General features: G+C 36.6%; 1 protein-coding gene across 3 annotated transcripts in view; it reads right to left on the bottom strand.

The window, feature by feature from the left end:
* Window positions 1–312: 312 nt before the first annotated feature.
* The window catches only part of lg20h8orf34 (linkage group 20 C8orf34 homolog), a 60,815-nt gene continuing 41,254 nt past the window's right edge, over window positions 313–19,873 (bottom strand). For all 3 annotated transcript variants that reach the window (XM_024280685.2, XM_036217404.1, XM_036217405.1), the window contains exons 11-15: window positions 12,256–12,382; window positions 8,012–8,502; window positions 5,470–5,566; window positions 1,510–1,548; window positions 313–773 (exon numbers count right to left, since the gene is read on the bottom strand). In XM_024280685.2, the coding sequence (XP_024136453.1) occupies window positions 766–773; window positions 1,510–1,548; window positions 5,470–5,566; window positions 8,012–8,502; window positions 12,256–12,382 (762 nt within the window). In that variant the 3' untranslated portion in view covers window positions 313–765. The remainder of the gene's footprint in view (window positions 774–1,509; window positions 1,549–5,469; window positions 5,567–8,011; window positions 8,503–12,255; window positions 12,383–19,873) is intronic.

Below are 19,873 nucleotides of genomic sequence, written 5' to 3'. Positions count from 1 at the left end.
AAGCTACCTATTTTGGTCTGGGCACTAAAACTTATATGGGATTAGGAAAATTTTTGGTGGAAAACAGATTAAGACAAGGATAACATTTTCGGCGCACAATAAAATTTACTACTTTCATCTTATTAATTTGTCATTTTTTTCTATTTTTTGTCTGCCAAAAGCAGAAATGTGGAATATTTTCCATTTTTTTTATGAATTAGAGCTGTAAAAGTGGTTGCACTCTACTCCTCTGTGTTTTTATGTTCAAACAATTAAGGGATTAAAAGAAGGACATTAGTTTAGTGACATTAAAGTAAAAAAAAACAAAAAGAATCTGTTTTTATCCAATGAGTTTAATAAACAAAACAGCATTCCATGAATTCTCCTAACAACTTTACTTTGCATCTATCTGAAAACAGTTTATTTTAACAGTGTGTGCCAATAGGAGTTTTTCAATATTGGTGTGCTGCTCTGTCGGTCTAAATATGCACTTGGGCTAGAAAAGAGGGTCAAAATGCATGTTTTTCTCAACTCCATGAATAAATTCAACAGCATGCCGTGAGGAAAAAAATAAATAAACTGTATATTCCACATTCTCAATTAATTTTATACAATTTCATCATATAGTTGCAGAACAATGCCTAAGAAATATCTGTAAAAAAGTATACAATCTTGTTTTGTTTTTTTCTTTTCATTCATGAATTATAAAAATATTTATCTCCGTACACATATTCAAAATGTCCAGTGGTTTGCATAATAGTTTGGTTGGATCTCTGCTCCTCATCACTAAAGGCCTGTAAGAAAAAAAAAGACAAAAACATCAGTCTCCTAGGAACCAAAATCAGACTCATTTAACCACAAATAGAAATAAAAGCTGTGGCAATTACTATGAAACAGTCATTTAATATCTGAACATGTCACAGACAAACATGAGGTGGAAAATGAGGCTTAATTCTGCCCAGTGGAGGTTCCAATCCCCATATTTCACAACACGGGAGACTTCTGGGACGGCACTGAGGTCTCCGTTTGGTTACCGTGGCAATGCTCTTGCCTCACTGATAGCCAAACATCAGCAGCAGTCTGCTCTCAGATCTCCCTCCAGACTGGCACGCTGATACTGGGAGCTGTGGGCACCTCTGGAGCCACAAGGAGAACTACAGACAACCTCAAACCAAACAGACTTTCTCCTAAATGTTGACGCTGTCTGCTGTGTGTAAACTCTGAACCCAAGTGACTTAATGGAACTGGGCAAGAGTCTCCTGTCTCCACACACATGGCAGCACTGGCCAATCACACTTTAGAACCGCTGTGCCCTTTATTTAGCCTGTGACGGTGATTAAACGGACCATAAATAAAGGTGGAGACCTCTGTGAGGAGTAATCCGTTGGTGGTTACTTGATGGTGTCTTTCTACGAATGAGGTCACTGAGCTTCTCTCCGTTTGAGACGGTTATTATTGCAGAATACTTGCTGTTGATTCCAGGCAGGAGGTTTGGTTTTGTTGGGATTTAAGCTAAAAAAATGATCTCACCTGAAAACAAAGATCTTTTGCTGACTTTTCTTGAATCACCTGCATAGAGAAAAGAAAAAAAGTTTAGAAAGTCTGTCACACAAGACAGAATGATGGCTCTTAATGAACACTGGATAATTCTTTCTGGGATTTATATGAGAAGAAACGTGTTCCCACAATGCATCTCAACATTAAATATGAAAAACTGCCATGATTAGTCAACATAAAGGAGCTTAAAGGTAGCAGCAATTTTTTCTTGTAACTTTCAAGAACGCAACAACCACAACATTAAGGGGAATTATCGCTAAGGCAGTGTTTTGTGGGGATAGACACCACATTTTAATTTCTTAAAAAAAAAATACATTCACATACAGTATAAGTCACATATTTTACTGATTACAGCCATATAAACAAAACAAAGCACTTATGGACATTAAAAAAAGCTTTACAAGTCTGCCTACAATAAAAAAGAGACATTAACTTCCAATTTAAGCATCAACCATGTAGCATTTAGGAATGTCTTGTTTAGATTTAGACACAGCAAGTGAGAAAAACCTTCATCTCCATTGTGGAATGTGTGGCTGACGGATCGAGGAGGATTTATAGAATAACAGGAAATAGTTATGGATTTTCCCCTATTATTTAGCTCTCAGCTCAGGCACATCTGCTGATGCTCTCCTTTGTACTAATGATGTGGACCCCGTGTTTTAGGACTCTTTCATTTTTCACATCCTGCCCAGAAGACATTAATCAGACTTCTTAAAAGCCAATTTGTTTTGATTTGATGAGTTATTGGAACGACTCATTTAAACATTCTCAAATAAAAGTTTTATTTGAAAAGTTGCCTTAAAAATGACAGTTTTTCTACTTTTGGAGTGCCAACTTTCTCCATGAAAAAGTACAATATTTTTCGGCATACGCTGACGATTTTAAAGAAAGGGACCCGTTTTCTCTGAAAAACGTTGCTGTCTCGCGCTGACTCATTGTAATGCACTCACACGGAGACATCCAGACCAGATTTCACTGAGCAGTCCTACAGGCCTCCTCTCACGCCAGGAGATGCTTTGTCACGTCTTGTGGCTGCCGGCTCTCTTTTCTTCTGTCAGCGTCTCTCTTCACTCTTCAGGCCACGTCTAGTTCAATATGTGCCTCATACCCTTTCATAACACACCATTACCATTGCCAGGGATTAGAATAGGCCCCCCCAGGGTCTACTAGGAAACGTATCCCTTCATTGTGTAAGATACACATTTGACCAAACTACGACCCTCCAAATGTCGGTCTAATCTTCCCTTTGACTGGAATTCTTGTTTTGTAACATCCTTTAAAAAGTCGCCTCCTTTTTAATTATGCTGTTTAAATTCACTTTAGCAGGTATAAAAGATAATATTGTCGGGGTTGTTCAGTTGTTTCACTTTTATAGAATATTCATCACACATTTTTTATGCTTACCATTTATTTAATGCGCTTTATGTTAGAGCTGAAGAGCAAAAAGAAAAGTGGCACTTTGGGGTACCATGAGCGAGTTGTGCAATGTGTATTCAAGCAACCACTTTCAGTAAAAAGTCAATGAAAACGTGCATATATGCGCTAATGGGGATTTGGGTTAAAAACGTTCATGTTCACGTGTAGTTCTGCAAGTTTCTACAACCGTTTTCTACATATAACCCAGGTCAAACTTTGACCACTAGGGACTCGGATTTGGTACTGACGTATGGATGGCGTCCCTTTTAGTTCACGGAAGTGCCAAGTGTTTGAAATTGTGCCCGACTGGAATAATATGACACCAAGTCATTTTTCAGAAAAGAGATGTGAAAGAAAAAGCCTGAAGCAAGATTCATGAGATTTGCACCACTTTGAAATTTTGTACCAAACCTCTTTCCAAGTGTAGGTGACGGACATGTGCTAGTAAATAGCAGAGAAAAAAGCAGAAGCCCATCCCTGTTTGTCCAGTGTGAACTACCATTTGCTAAATGTGCATTTACGCATGTCACGTGTGTAAATGCCATGTGGAGTGATTTAAACCAGCCTTTTTTATACACTACTTTTACAGTAATTCCAAAAAAGGTTTCTATTTTACATGTTAGTGCAGCAAACGGACTTTAGTCCTGGTTCTATCTGAAAACATCAGGTAAACAAGGTACTCATGTTAGAATTTAGAATTGCTTTATCTATTCTGTTTTGAGTTTTGATAAGGTTGTTTGATTGTTTCCTAGTTTTTCAGTCGACAACTGTTTCATTCCAAAGCCCTTTTGGGCACTAAGAGGGCTGGACCATTTTTTTCCAGCTCCATAAAAGATTTACTTCAATTTTTGAGGGGCGTTTGTAATGCAAAATTTACTTTGAATAAAGTTTTGCTAATCTTCTAAAGTGTTTTTTGGGTTCATATCAGTCTTTAAGGGTGTAAATCATTCAAAACTCATTCAATGTCTAAATGAAAAATAATGCCTGCATCATAACACATGGCTTAAAATCAAAAAAGGTTCTGTTTCAAGCTGTGCAAACACCTGTAATAGCCATGTTTCCTAAAAAGGTTGAGCCTTCCTAAGACATGAATGTTGTTGTGGCAAAATATTGAAATTTGAATTTGTTAAGACTACAGTCACATATCCCAAAAGCACACTGCACAGTGACCTAAATGCAAGTTTTTCAAAAAATTCAGTGGTTGGCTGCACAGCGATTTGTAATCAGGAGGTAAAAGCTGCATTTTTACTCGTTTTGAGAAAAAGTTGACATTTTACGGCGATCAGACATTTTTTTTTTGCACCACAGCGACTCAGAGACCTGTGTATTGAGGCTGAGAAGAATATGAAAAAGACAGAACATTGTACTTTCTTTGGGGACATGTTGTCTAAAAAATTTTAAATTGACAAGATTATAATGTGTGCTCAAAATCTACAAGGCCAAGCCAACAGTTTTCAAAAAAATTGAGCTTGAAATCTTGAAGATTCTCCTGATTCCATTTGTGACCGTAGCATAAGAAAAGCTGTAATTTATTTAGTTTTTTATGCAATTTCCTGCTTGCAAAAACAAAAATCTGCAGCATTTTTATTTATTTTTAGTCTCTGCTCCTTTTGTTCCTGGCTTTTGTCAAGACAGGTGCTCCACTTGACATTTAGACAGTAAAATTGACTTCTCTGCAGTTTCTCATGTCTTCTTACATATTTCTACTTTCCACACAGCAGGCTTTCTGAAAGACTCCATGTTTATACAAGTCGTTTTTCATTTAAAGCAGGAACAGACGTAAATTTTATAAAAAAACATTTTAAAGTTTCTTAGCTATACGTTGAGCAGCCATAGAACAGCATAAATCTGGCATCCTCAGTGGGGCGTCCATGAATTGAAAACTACTTAGTTTTACTTTGGTGAGTTTCTGAGCGTCGGGGCATACCGCCTCATGAATTCATTTGATTTACAGCCCACAACGTTCAAGGAGGTCTGATCTAATTCTGTCAAGTTGGAGGCAAGTGGAATCCACTTGGCTGTATCACTGCCAGATCATTACTTCAACAGGGTTTACGGCGTTCGGCAAGAGCCATCCGTGTCTATCATCTAAAGCTCGATTAAGATACATGATGCCAGGAAAGGAGATTTTATAGAACAACCTTCCCCCTTTAGAAACCCTGAAGCGTTTCATCCAACAGTGAAATATGTTATTCCTTCATCCCTTGTGTTCCATCTTAAAAGTTTACAATGAGTACTTTTCCTTTGCTGCTTTAATACTGTTGTAATTCATTGTGCTAGAATGACATCGAGAAAAAAAAGCGGGAAGGTAAAATCATTAAAGCGAATGATTTGTGAGCTGTGGATTCGCCAGAGAGGCTTTGACCACATACCAGAAAACTGAACTAAACTGTGAAGAATTGCTTTCTGCTTTAATGGGAGCCTGGATGAGCAGAGAAATCATAAAACATGCAAATGTAGGTTTGGAAAAATAATTTAGAAAAAAAAAAGATGAAGGAAGCAAGTGCAAAGACCCACTCGTATCCTGTTCTGGAGGCTCCAGGATGTCACTGTCTGTGTCACTGGGAACGTGCCAAGGCTGCCTGATGGCCTGCAACTGCTGGTAAAACTCATCCTGAGAGAGAAAAAGAGATAATAAAAAGAATTGGAGGATGCCAAACAATAAATATTAAACCTCATATCTAAAATGGCTGAAGATCAAACCTACAAATCCTTATGGTTTATGAAAAAAATTAAATCTGATGAAAAAAACAGCAACAAAAAATTCAATAAATTGAATTAAGATTAAAAAATATCTTTATGTTATAAATCAATTCATTATTATATCCCCATTTTTTTATGAAAGTAACAAAACAAACTTAGAATTGGTTAAATAAACATTAAATAAAGAAAAAAAAAAAGTTTTGGGATGTTGTTTTTAATTTTGTAATTATAAACTACACAAATTAAAATCAGATAAAATAAATTAAAAAATGTAAATATTCATGATAATGGCTAAAAAGGTACAAATGATCAAACTTTTACCCTGAAAAATCACAGGGTCACAAGTGAAGAAATGCTTGTCTCTAAAGCAGACTGTAGCCATTTTCTAATAAAGTTTTTGAGTCTATTTGAGATTCTTCTGAGAACTGACCGATTGCTTTGTATGCAGAATCCTTTCTGGAAATAATATTTATAAAAGAAAATTCTACCATAATTTGTTGACAGCAAAACTGGCTCAACCAGTCTTAGAGATAAAACATGATAAACAGATTTAGTCCTTTTTTTCCCCCTATTCTTCCCGATCAGCAAGATTTTTTTAGATTTGCCTCTTATTCTAACCAGGCCTCACTTTGAGGTTTTAGTTCTTCTATATGAGACCAGGTGGCCTCAATAAAAGTGGACCTGGTGCGGTAGAGCAGTGTTTTGGATAATGTCACAAAGTGTCAGCTGGCGTAGCTGTCAAGAAAAATACAAAGAGACTGTAAAACCCCTTGCTCGCCATTAAGAAAGCCTTCAAAAGGGCTCATATTTAATAGCACCGCTGTTAAGTAGATCATGAAAGGAATATAAGAAATCCCACTGAAAGTACCCCTTTAATGCCAAGCTCATATTTTCACAGTGAAATGACATCCTACTGTACGGACCTCCATGACTCCAAATGAAACCCCACACGATGTGCGTGCATATGTGTGCTGTAATTCAGTCTGCCTATAAGGATTCTATATACAGCTTTACTCTCAGTCAATAATAGACAATATGATAATACGCATGAATCGAGTGATTTTGTTTTTACAATTTTTTGATCCCCTTGAATTAAAAAAAGGAGAGAACAGATTATATTCTGTTACACAATTAAGGTTTTTCGTCATCTTGTAGTGTGTTAATATTGATATTAAACATTTAAAGTCTCTCTAAGGTCATTTTTTAAAACTATTTTAAAAGCTTTCCCAGTGGTCTATTAATTGTGAAATCAAAAATATAAGATGAGGCCCTCTGCATCGGTTGTATTAATTGTTTATTTATTTTCTTATTCTTACCCAGGGTAAAATGTCTGTAACATATGCATTTATTTTATTTGTCAGGTTTTACTGAAGAAGCCAAAAAAAAACACAAAAATACTTTAGGATAGAGTGGCATCAAAAGATAAATAAATTAAAAAGATATTGGCTTTCTCAGAATTCCCTCCCTAATCTGAATATGTTCGGATGATGAAAATGTAAATGGTTTATTAAAAAATTACATGTGTACTCTTTTTTTTTTCCCAAAAAAATGTTCCAACGCAATTCATTGTGGTCTATATTTGCTGATGTAGCGAGCATCGATGCATAGTGGTTTTTCTGCAAAGATTTCTAGGAAATTTTTAGTTTACTTGATTTTGTAGATTCAGACAGCACTACAAAATGTGAAGGAATTCTCAATATGACAATTTTATATCTCTTCTTTTGCATTTCCTCTTTTCATTTTTGACTTTCCTTATTTTCTTTTTGAGTTCTTTCAGTTCTTTTCTTGTTTTGTCTTTCTTCCTGCCCTTTTAGAAGTGTAGCATTTCCTTTTCTTTATTCTTTTTTTTTTTTATTCTGGGAAGAGTCTTTCTCTGCCAGCTAACCTGCTGTTGATGGAATATTCCATTGTTGCAGATTTACAGGGGGTGATGACACACTATCACAGGAGCAGTCTCATGCCTGCTCAATGATTTTCTTTTTTTTAAATGATTATTATTTTACTTATTTTTACTATGATATCCATCCATCCGTCTAAAATATTTAGATTTTGTTTTATGCTCAGGGCCCCAGAAGTGTTGAGGGCCCAAGGCAGTCCCCTGCCCTGGCCTAATGGAAAATACGCCCCTGCTTGGATGAGGAATTTTTTTAAATCTCCTGATTCACAACAATTTGAAATAAGAAATACTCTAAAATCTAATTTTAAGATTAATATGTCCTGTATCATAAAAAAATGCAGCAAAAACATGTTAAAAACACCAAAAACACAATTTGCATTAGTGAGTTTTTAAATAAGCTTCAAAATATAATTTGAATGAATGAAACAAAAACTTCAAATTTTTTGTTTGGGTTCTCACCTCAGACAAGTAAGCCCGAAGACTGGCACCGAGGCTGTCGGTGGTGCTCAGCCCAGGAGGGGTGAGCAGCGGACGGGGGAGTGTGGGCTGACATGTGGGTGTCACAGGGCGGCTCCTCGACCTCCTGAACGTCACCTCTTTATGAGTTCCAGGGTTAAAACTCGAGCGTGTCAGAAAGCTATTTGGGGTCAGGGGCTTGCTGGGTGTTCTCGGGGTTTGAGTCCTGCTCCCAGGGTTGCTGGGAGACTGCGTCCGACCCATGACCAGGGTGGTGGGCTTGGTGTTTAGCAAAGGGAAACCAATGCCACAAGGCTTGCCTGAGAAGCTGGTCGAGGGAGACTGGGGCCTGGAGAGGAGGCTGGGGAGGGGAAGTGTGTCAGGTAGAGTTCTGTGGTGCAGGGGGGTGTGCAGTAGACTACTGTGCGGGTTGTTGGAGCTCCGAGAAGTCATCTTCCCAGCTTCTGCCAGCTTGGCCAGATCCTTTTCAACCTCTGGTGAAAGCAGAATGACAACCCAGTTAAAATAAAAAAAAACTGCAAATCCAACCATTTTTAAAACAATATTTGGATTAAGATTAAGAAAGAATTTCCCAGATTCCACTATAATATTGGGTTTATGTTTAATTATTATTTAGAGAGCATATAGAGAGGCATGATTCACAAAAAATAAAAGATTTCCAAGTACTATCAAAGTGAGCCAAACTGATCGCTTTAAATCTTCCTTTTGGTAAAAATAATAATATTTATTAATATTGTAAACTCTTAAATCCAGCTTCCTCTTTCAGACTCCCAGGCAGATATACAGTAAGCACAGCATGCCCCCCCCCTTCTGCTCCTGACATAAACACATTTGTTTGCTTCTCTGGTAGTTTCAGCAACACGGCTGTTTGTAAAAGCAGAGGTTCTGCCAACAACTGAGATCAACATCGGAGTCGTTTTCCCAGCGTTTTATGCTTTTGTTCCACATTTTGGCAAACTGTATTCAAACACAAAAAGTCTGGGAGTCATCACCCGAAAAGCATCATTTTAGGGGGTGACTCATCGGGATGGAGTATTTTTAGATAATTGTACACATCTGACGTTAAATGAGTGACAAAAGGAAGCATGACAAGTATTTCACAAATCTTCCTTGTTAGTCGCCCCCAAACAAACAATATTTTTCCAGGGAATAACAGGAAACATATGACAAAATATGCCGCTTGTATGAAAAGCAGAACATGTCTGAAATAATACCCAAAATTCACATTTGGAGGTTTGTTTGCTGAGCTGTTCTGGACTGTTAAGTATACGATGAATCAAATTCCAATGTTTATTTGACAACACATTCTGCTTTGGGAGATCTGATCATACAAAAATATATTTTTTGATTTAGTTACAAGGCAGGAAATGGGGTGTTTAGTGCTTTTGTGATGTTCGGATTTGACACTTTTCACTGAAGGTTTGAGAAAGTTATGTTGCAGGGTGTAAAATGAAACCCCACCGATGATTTCCCAGTCTTACCACCCACACCATGGTTAGCATGACTGGTGTTATCACATCCTGCTGTAAACAGGATACGTTCATTAGCAATCTGTTCCCGTAAAGTTGATATTTCCAGCTCGAGATATTTACCATTCTAATGGTAACACCACATGTTTGGGTCCGTGGAAATTTCCCCTTTCCTCCAGAAATGATCGCTCTACTCATGACCTCACTGTAAACCAGTTCTCCTCACTTCTTTAAGAGCAGCTTATCAAATGTGGTTTCATTCTGAAATCCCATGCAGCCGATCACACTGTGATAAACAAACACGCTTTACTCTCCCTAGAAGCTAATGCAAAGTGGCAACTCCCGGTAATCACAGTCACAAGATGATTACACACACGGTATGATAGTTTGATCCAAAAATTTGAGTAAAACGGAAAATAAATCAGGAGAAAAAGACGAGAAGAAACAGATCGAAGCTATTAAAGTCTTTGATCAAGAAGCAGTTGCACGTGGGAGAGAGAATGCACAGCCACAGCACGCAACATAACCATTCAGAGCTCATGCGATCATTATTGGGTCCCTCCTCTGAAAATAAACACATGGACTAATGACATTTCAAATGCTTGCAAACTTGTGATTCAACTCAGTCAGTCTGCATGACTGGAAAATAAAAATATGGTGTTCTGCTTTATGCACTTTAATGTAATCTATATGCTTACATTTAAAAAAGAAAATACAGACTTTGATGTAAAACTTCAAAAATAATGAAAACCAGGCTTTTCTATTGTCTGATTGAAAGAAACATCTAAAGTGTTTCCAATTTCTGAGAACTATATGTAGAAGACCAATCATGAATTCTGTGTTAAACTATGATATACAGTATATGTACATTAAAATTGGACTAAAACCTCAAGTTTGTAGTTTGTTCTCTCAACAAATGACCTCGTTTTCATGTGACGCATTTACTCCAAAAAACAAAGAGTTTCAACTACTTAAAATCTAGATGTCGGAAAAATATTATACAGCATTTAACTTTGGAATAAAACTAAAACTTTTCGTATTTTTGTTTATTAAGATGCTCAGGAAGTGTGTTTTGGCAACACAGTGACCTTGTTTCTTGGTACAAAAGTCTATTTTTGTCAGGCAGCAGTGGATGCACTTTATTTTTCCATAGAAAACGCAGTTACTATAGTTTCTTTGTGAACAAAACTCTGTTTAAAGTAGGATTTGACATGAGGCGCCACTTACATCAAAACGTGTTTTAACTGGGCATTACATCTTACAGCGTAAGGGACAAATAAGTATTATAAAAACCCTGATACACTTACTTTAATCAAAAAATGGGTACACATAACATAAAGATAATATATGTAATTGGAGCCAACTGTTTGAAAAATGATCATGAACGAGCAATTAATAATTGTGTCTTTCATACATCGGAATAGAGTTGTGAAAAAAAAAGCCTGGAGAAAGACTTGCGAGATTTGCACCGCTTTGACATTTGGCACCAAGCCTCTGTGATCAAGCAACTCTTCAAGAACATATGCTAGTATCACGTAGCGACAGTCCAGTGTGAACTCCACATCCTTAAAACCATATTCAAGGAGCTGTATTCAAGAACCTGTGTTCAGCGTGTTCTTCACATGCTCAGTGTGTATGTAAAATTACTTAAAACAGCAGAAAAACGTAAAGTTCGTCCCATCTAATAACAAATGGCTCCCTGCCGGTCTGTGTTTCCGTGCACTAAGACTAAGCAAAATGCTACTTATAGCCTTGTTTCCACTGAGGAGTGAAATAATATAAGAATCAGTGGTACAGTGTATGAATAAATCCTGTAACTTTTTAATAAAACAGAAATTCATATGCATTATAATAGGGGGAGATGTCCCAGGACACACATTTAAGTAACTTAGCAGAAGCTGCACTGCCAATGAAAAACATGGAACTCATCAGCAGCTACCAGAGTCCAAAAGGAGCTAAATAAATTTGCTGAACATTTTCAACATCAGTCTAGTGGGAGCCCTCGGTGTAAATATTGTTTAATTTATTGAAGAGCATTTAGAAATCAAAGTCGTCCGAAGATCTCGGGAGACAAAAGCTGCCGTCTATTTAACATTATTGACTCCAGTTCTGTAAAAACAGATTCTGGTTTGTGTTATTTTAATAGTTTGTTGTCTGACAAAACAGTGTTGGCTCAGTCAGTTTAGTAGGTGCTGTGTGAGTCTTTGTCACACTGTGATGCTGCAAACAAAAAGACACCATATGGCACGACTCCTCTTCAATTACAAGTTCTGCAAACACGTTTTTCATTAATAGCTACAATGAAAAGTTATTCCCAAACTGTCTCATAAATGCACAGAGAAGCTTCAATCAATTTAGCAAAGAATCGAAAAAAATGTTGACTGGAGCTTCAACGAATTTTAAGCATATGGAAACAGTTCTTATAATTCATCTTGACATATTTGAGCAAGAAGGCTAGTTTTTAATTAAGCGAGGCAGTTTTTTTGTAGCCAAGATCAGCACATTCTTTGGCTGGACTCTTCGCCTGGGCGCAATATAAACTACTTTATAAGTTATAATTCAAAGTTTGCTTGCATGAGTGTGAGTGTATTCTGCATGCTGAATTTTATATTTACACAAGTATTTAAACCGTCTTACCGATGCTATTTATCATTAAAGCCACAAACACACAGACAGATTAACTCATATATACAGTATGCGTAAAGTCACACCACAACCACATGGCTGTCACACGAGAACGTGCAAAGAAATGCCTACCAGCGAGCTGTTTGCCCATGTTCTCCAGCTCTTTGGAGAAGAGGGAGTCTCCCAGTAGTGGGTCTGTCTGCCCCACAGAGCTCCCTCTTCGCACAGCTTTCAGATCCGTCTCCCAGACAGCCTGACGCTAGTTAGTGAGGAGAACAAAAAAAAAAAAAAAAAACAGTCAGTCACTTTAGAAGAAAGACCCTTCAATTAACTCTTTATATAATTTTTAGCCATTGCTGGAAATATTTGAGCCGTATATGCAAGGAGAAAAAAAAGGAGCCAATTATTATTTTATGAGCTTTAGAAAAACACAAGAAACCACAGCAAGTGTAGATGAAAGCAAACAGCACGGAGTAAACTCTGTTAAATGAATGTGGGGCACTCAGACAGTCAGAAGTGGTTCTGGGAATTTTTGTAAGTAAATCTATAGGAGCTGGTGTGCAGCATAACAGCATATAACAGTGTCTTCACATTTGGGGATCATTTATTTGCATTTTGTTGAAAAAATATGTGCAAATGCAAATTAAAAGTGATATTTTATCACTTTGAAAGTCCTGAATCACTTTGCTCACACAAAATTGAGTCCATGCGATTGATTAGTAAAGAAGTGTGCTTTACAAAAGCTTAATCCTGCTATTTACTCCTTTGATAGGACATGTGGTTAGGTGATTTTCAGACTTAATGGAGCAAATGCACATTAGCTCCAAAATGCAGATTAAAAATGAAACTTGTTACACCACCTGTGAGGTTACTTTCCACTAAACAAGTTATGCCAACACTTACATCACTTAATGTGCTAAGCCCTTAATAAGAGACAGAGTTAACAAACTGCTGATGTAGAGAACATCTGGGAGTACTAATACGATGTCTTTCTGCATTACTTTGAGGCGTTTGAGGATAGACAGTTCAATGCAATCTTGAATTCATCAGATAGGTGCTTGATTTTCACCACGGGGTCAAAACGACCCCAGCCGTGTTCTTTTCTTTGAGCAACTTTTATAGGAGCATTACTGCATCTTTCTCAGGTTATCTTGGTTTGAGACTAATGCATGGTGAGAGCAACCTGAAATTAAAAAAGGATGAGTCACAGTCTAAATAACCTGGGAATTTACCCCCACTTTGGTGTGAAAACAGGCATGATTAGTCTCTATAATGCCGAATTGTTTCCACTAATCCCAGAAAATACAAAAAAGAAAGGATAAGACCAAGAAAGCATGAGAATTGCTTGAAATAATTCTTCCAGATCTGACTGTAATTAACTAAAAAAGAAATCAGAATCCACTTCAGGTGTTTAAATTTTCTAAAGAAGTTTTTAAGTCCGACTCCTGTCATCTTTTAGTCTATTATGTAAGTGTTCCTAGTGATATATTTATTATAATTATGCAGTTTACAGCCAAAATCAAACAAACCTGTGTCTTTTCTAGGAGATAATTTCTTCAGAGCAGCAGTAGTTCAATCTCTGAATTGTGGGCGGGACCTTTGGTGCGTAGTAAACCCACCTCTACTTCCTGACATCAGTCTGTTTACACTTTCTCCAGCTAGCTTATAGCCCCTCACAACCCAAACCTAACATTATCAGTGCAACAAAAATGGCGATTACTGGAGTTATCCAGCCGTACAAATTTGAGTCAGATGCTCAGACGAGGAAAACAAAGACGTACATGGATATATTTGTCTGCAAGCGGATGCAGCGGAGAAGAGAGATGCTGTTGCAGGTTCTGCGTCTAAACTACAAACTTTGAGGCACAGAAGTTTCCATTTAAATGTCAATAATGACTTCTTGTTTTTGCAAGACCTTCTTAAAGTTATAAAACCAATGTTGTTATGTATTTCCAGACACTAGAAGCCCCAAGCTAACATAGCTGACTGGCGACTATTGATGATGTCATCAAGAAGAAGTAACGTCCAAATTCCTTCACTACTTACAACATTGTGCACTATATACAATAGTACGTTGGACATTTTTGTAGTGCTGGCCCAATCTACAATTACAAATCAAGTGCCCCAGAAATTTCCCAGGAGTCTTTGCAAAAAACAGTTGATGCTCACTACATTAGATTATATAGACCACAATGAATTGCATTTGAACATTTTTTTTGTGAAAAAAAATGTGTTTAAATATACTTTTTTAAATAAGCCATCCACATTTTCATTATCACAAACAGTTGAGTCATAAATGGATGTCATAAAATGTGTGTATTGATTAGACTTTTAAGTGAAATAGGTCAATCATGTCTGCCTTTTAGGAAAAAAAAAAAAAAGTAGTGAGCATGGGGCCGTTAAATAGTTAGAGATTAGGGTGGAATTAGGACATAGCCGCTATTTCTCCTAAACTCTCCATTTGGAGGGCTAAATGTTGGGGTAGGGAGAACCTGTAGGGGTAAGGAAAGAATTTGAATTTGGCCTTTGAGTAAAGAAATGGTCAGAAATGCAATTTTAAACTTATTTTTCTTTTTATATGTTCTCCATCATCAGAAAAAAGCCACAAAAACATGTTAAAAACACAAATTTCATTGGAGTGAGTCTTTAAGTGTATTCAACACCCAAAGCATTATTTTTACATCTATCCTTTCACAGGTTTAGCTTTTGTTTTAACAAGAGGGATGAATAAAAAAATGCTGATGCTTCTTTTCATGTCAGTTTCAATTTTCTATCCACGCACTGGCGTCTTTTTTTAGAATTAGGAATACGACGTGCCACACTAGTCTTTGAAGTTAAAAAAAAAAAAAGTTTTGATGTGTCCAATTTATCACTATAATCCCAGGTCTTGACAGAAGCAGCACTTGACTCTAGACTACAGTAGCAGCGTGTTACTGATTTTCCTGGCTGCAAGTCAATTCTTTGGCAGCAGAAACATTGAGAAACGCTTCATGAGAAGGCTCTGCTGCTTAAATAGAGCTTAAAGTGCCTCAGGGCTCTGATGTGCAGCAGCATGAAGGCATAAAGTCTATGAAAAATGATATTTTGTTTGGATTTTAATGTAAGTTTGAATTTCTATAATGAAGGAAAAGAAGATGACTAAAAAAAATACAGGTTTCTTATATCACGGCTGCAATCTACAACAACAACCACAGAAATGTTTTTTAGAGCACAATAATGTTTAAACCACTGATGGTAACAGGAACAACACAAAAGACCTCGGAGTGTTTCAGAGGTCAATGTGAAGAAACAAAGGCCCTCCATCAAAAGAGACTAAAACAGTCATTTAAGAACAATAGCCTTTAGAATTCACCAGTAACAACACACAAAAAAGATACTTTATCTAAATTCAAAAAGTGCAGTTTTTTAAGGTCTGCAGACACTATTCCATGCAGTTGAATCCGTCTGGGGTCTGGACTTTGGCTCAGGAGCAGCAAAACACTAACTGCGGTTCTTGGAAACCTGTACCTGTTTTGATGATTACATTTCAGCAAAGCTTTGGCTTTCAGTTGATGGGTTCACTTTTATTTCAGAACAGCAAAGAAATTTGAGTCACTGACTGCAAGGGGCCGGGGTCAGCCAGTTGTCAGACAAGCCCAGACCATCATTGTACCACCCCAGCATTTGGTGATCAGTAAGAGGTTTATATAACTAATACTTTGTGCTTTTTTTTATTTAATGCAAACTAAGGTCAAACATCTAATGGTTTATTCATCTCAACGGCATAGAGCTATTAGTATTTATCAAATATGACACTTTTTTGTTATTTTTAGAGAAATTTAAACATTTATGTCATTAGTTTGTTTGGTGACCTGTCCAGGGTGTATACCGCCTTCGCCTAACAGTAGCTGGAACAAGCAAAAGTGATTCCAGGAATCTTGAAAGGGATTCAACAGGTTTGAAAGACAGGGGCATAGATGCCTTCTCGTTGTTTGGGGCTTTTTTGATTGATAAAAAGTAATTTTTTTTGCACGTGCACTAAGGGAAAGAGGGCCCTTTGTGGTTTTTTTTACACAATATGTCAGTGCAAATGTAGGGGTAAATGTAGAGAGTTGTGGTCAGGAGATATCCAACATCGAATTAAAGCCAAAACATAAAATAATTTGAGGAAAAAAAAAAACGTTTTTTTTTTTAAATCATCTTTACACTGCGGGATGGTTTCATGACAATATTTGGAAACAATCTCATAACTTTTTATAGTCTCACTCTCACCAACCCTTCTGTCAAAATAACTATTTTATAAAGGTACTTACCAAAAGCTAACATGAACTGAAGCCAAAAATTACATTTCTGAGTTTCTGGGTACATCGCCTTGTAGTCGACTAGATCTGTGCATGTCTTCATTTTCTTTATCTGAGCTGGCATCTGGCTCAAAAACTAAACGTCTGGACAGCTGCAATATTGCTCGCCATTTCTGTTATGGTAGCTTTGGGGTGTGAGAGGCTGTAAGCTAGTTGGGGAGGGTGTAAACAGAGGGATGATGGGAAATGAGAACAAGCTTACTTCACCTCAACAGTCCCGCCCTCAACTCAGACGAATTTCTAATAAACTACTGCCGCTTTGTAGAAATCGTCCTAAAAATGACAGGTTTTTTATTTTGGCAAAAACAACATAATCATAATTAAAATATCACTAAGGATGCTTTTAAAATAAATCAAAATAGTGGGATTTCAAGTTTGTAATCCCAGTTGAATGTTTACCTTCTCAGTTTTTCTGAAAACCATATGGTTAATGAAAATGGTTGGAAAACTTTTATAATTACTGTTATATATCCTGGATTTTTTTTTATTTTATTTTATTGTTTCTGTCATCAACATCTTATTTTAAGAAAAAAAAGTTAATTATCCAACTGTACCAGAGTTCACTTAAAGTTATACTTTAGATTCCAGATTTTTTGTGTAAAAACTTGGGATGCAATAAAACATCCACTGATGTGGCGATATTCTTTATTTAAAAAAAAAGACTAATTTCAGACAGGACATACAGTACAGTGAAGTATACCAGCTGATGGAACAGTGATCTGCTTCACTGTCAGATACACCAGGAATTTTGCAGCTGTAGAACCGCAGAACCACAAACCAGTTGTTAAAAGCAGCGAGGAGAGCAGAACATTAAGACTGATTCAACTCCCAAGCTTTATTTCTTTTCTTTTTTTTCTTTGTGGGATCCTCCCATATTCAAATATATGACATCATTTGCAATCTGTTCTGGAGTTACTCAAACAAAGCCACTAATAGATTCTTGCTTTTAATTTCCTGAAGAGTTTAAGTTATTGCATCTTATAACCCAAAAAAAGGTACAAATCTCAGAGTTGTAAAGATTTAGTTAATAGTCGTCTGATTAAAACTTTTTTGAAAATCTTTTCTTACTTTTGCTTTTGTCGAGTTTGTGTTTATTATTACAGTTTTAAGTTCCTGCCATAAGCCTGGACTCCTCTATACTGTAATCAGGTCCATACAGTACTTCCTGTGGAGGTTAAGGTTAAGGAAACCATAGAAATCTTAAAAGCAGACCCAAATGTTTATATAACGCTGCAAGCAATTCATCTCCACAGATAAAATCAATACACAAATAAAAATTACAATCTAAAAATGACTGGTAAAGCTTTGGATGTATAAATTGAAGATACGATGTGGAAGTTTCACTGCACTTCTTCCTACAGCTGCTGCTCTTATCACAGACATGAGCACATATGGTCGAACTTTCACCCTCTTTGTTTGGATGCTTAATGGACGCTTTAATCTACAGAGGCACAGCGAGGAGAAGGAATGCCTTTTCATCTCCTAAAGAAAGAGCCGTTATGACTTTGCAGCGAGTTCTGAGTAATGCCAGTGGCGCAAAACGCTGTTCTCCTACAATCTCTAAATCGCTCTGTCCGAACTGAAGGACTAATATTAATGTAAAGTAAGGAGCTTAAAGGGGGTAAGCCCTCTGGTGATGCCTCTGCAATATATATATATATATATATATGGCTTCTAAAAATCATTTGAATGAAAGCAAACAAATAAAAATAATGAATTATTCTGCAGCATCATGTCAGTTGTAATTAGCAAAACACAATTTTAACATCATGTTTAAACTAGCAGTGTAGGCTGAGATTTTACACAAACACCGTCACTCTCATTACATTATTTCCTTAATATGCTTGTTTTAAATCGTAACTTCCTGGTTCTTTTATTTTGGGAGTTGTGTGGCCCTTCTAGGTTATTGAAGAGACAGCGAAGGAGTGGCAAGTTCAGCTAAAGCTTTTTGGTAAAATAAAATTGAAAAAAATAAAATAAAATAAAAATAAAGGAACGGGGAGCAGAACCACCAAATGGCGAGACCACTTGTCCTGTACGTTTTTTTTGTACTTCGGCATGACGGATAAGCAAACCATCCCACCGCTGCCACCAGTATAACTGAGCGATCAATGTGTTTTTAGTTTCTTTTATTTATTTCATTTTTCAAAAGGGCTCTAGCTGAACTTGTCACGCCTTCCCCGTCTCTACAGTCACCCAGAAGGGCCACAAAACTCCCCCAAAAATGAACCAGGAAGTTAGTTACAATATGATTAATCTTGATGCGTTTTGTGCTATATACAAATAAAAATATATTTGATTATTTTTAGCTTTAATCATCTCACATGTAAAGTTTTTTATTACTTTTTATTTTTGTTATGTTTTTTTTCATGTTTAAAGCATATTTTCTTTACATAATTATTTTTATTTGGGTATTTTAAAGGAAAATTAGATGTTTAGAACAAATTATTTTCCTTTTGTGCAAGTTTGAAGGAGTTAAATGCATTCATTTAAAAAAAATACATCATTCGCATTTAGGCTTAAATGTAAAGATTTTTTTTTTTAAATCTTTTATTGCTTACAAAATCGGAAAGGCATAAAAGGCGTCACATACAACCAGGATCAAAGGGATTTCATGAAACTACTTTATAATGACAAACTTGGTTTTGCTCAACTAACATTAAAGAATTGGATGTTTTTTTTACAAAAAACAATTAATAGCAAACATATGTTAATTTAAGGATGTTTGATCATTGCCCAATTGTTTGAAACAAAAAGAAGAATTTGGTTCCGTCAGTCAAGCTCATTCTGTTGGGTTAAAATTACATCCACACTTCCTCTCCAGATCGAACTCTAAATTGGTTTCATTTGGTGAACTTTTCTATAAGAAACAAACAAAACGGCATAACTTCATTAAAGCTGCAGCCCCTCCAGCTTGTATAGCAGTGAGAGGATATAGGACAGGAGAGATTACAATCCCCTTTAAATGAATTCCTGTTTTCCTTGGCTCCCAGCTGAATCACCTAATAGATTTTAGAGTCTTGTGTACATAGGTCAGAGGCCCGTCGGCCCTCTTACGGCCAAAAGCAAACAGGATATTGACAATAACATGGTTAGACTTTCAGTCGAGCGGTCTAAAGACTTTTATATTGTGTGGCATTCCGCCTAACGCTCATCCATGGAGGATCAGCTTCTAGATGAAGCTTTGTGTCAACACAAGTGAAAAAAGCGGGATTATTTACAGGCGATAAACTAGAATATTAGCTTTAGCAGCATTAGCTATCCCTGACCTTTGTGTTAAAGCTTTTTTCCTAAAACGAATGTGTGAGAGCAAAAAGCCTTCATTTATCGTAAGAATTTATTGCTTTATGGTGGCTGCTTTAGAAATAAAAAACATATTTGTTGCTTTATTAATGCTAAATGTGATTTAA

Source organism: Oryzias melastigma, linkage group LG20 (assembly GCF_002922805.2).
Source record: "Oryzias melastigma strain HK-1 linkage group LG20, ASM292280v2, whole genome shotgun sequence".
Taxonomy (NCBI): Eukaryota; Metazoa; Chordata; class Actinopteri; order Beloniformes; family Adrianichthyidae; genus Oryzias; species Oryzias melastigma.
This window is presented reverse-complemented; position numbering and strand designations above follow the sequence as displayed.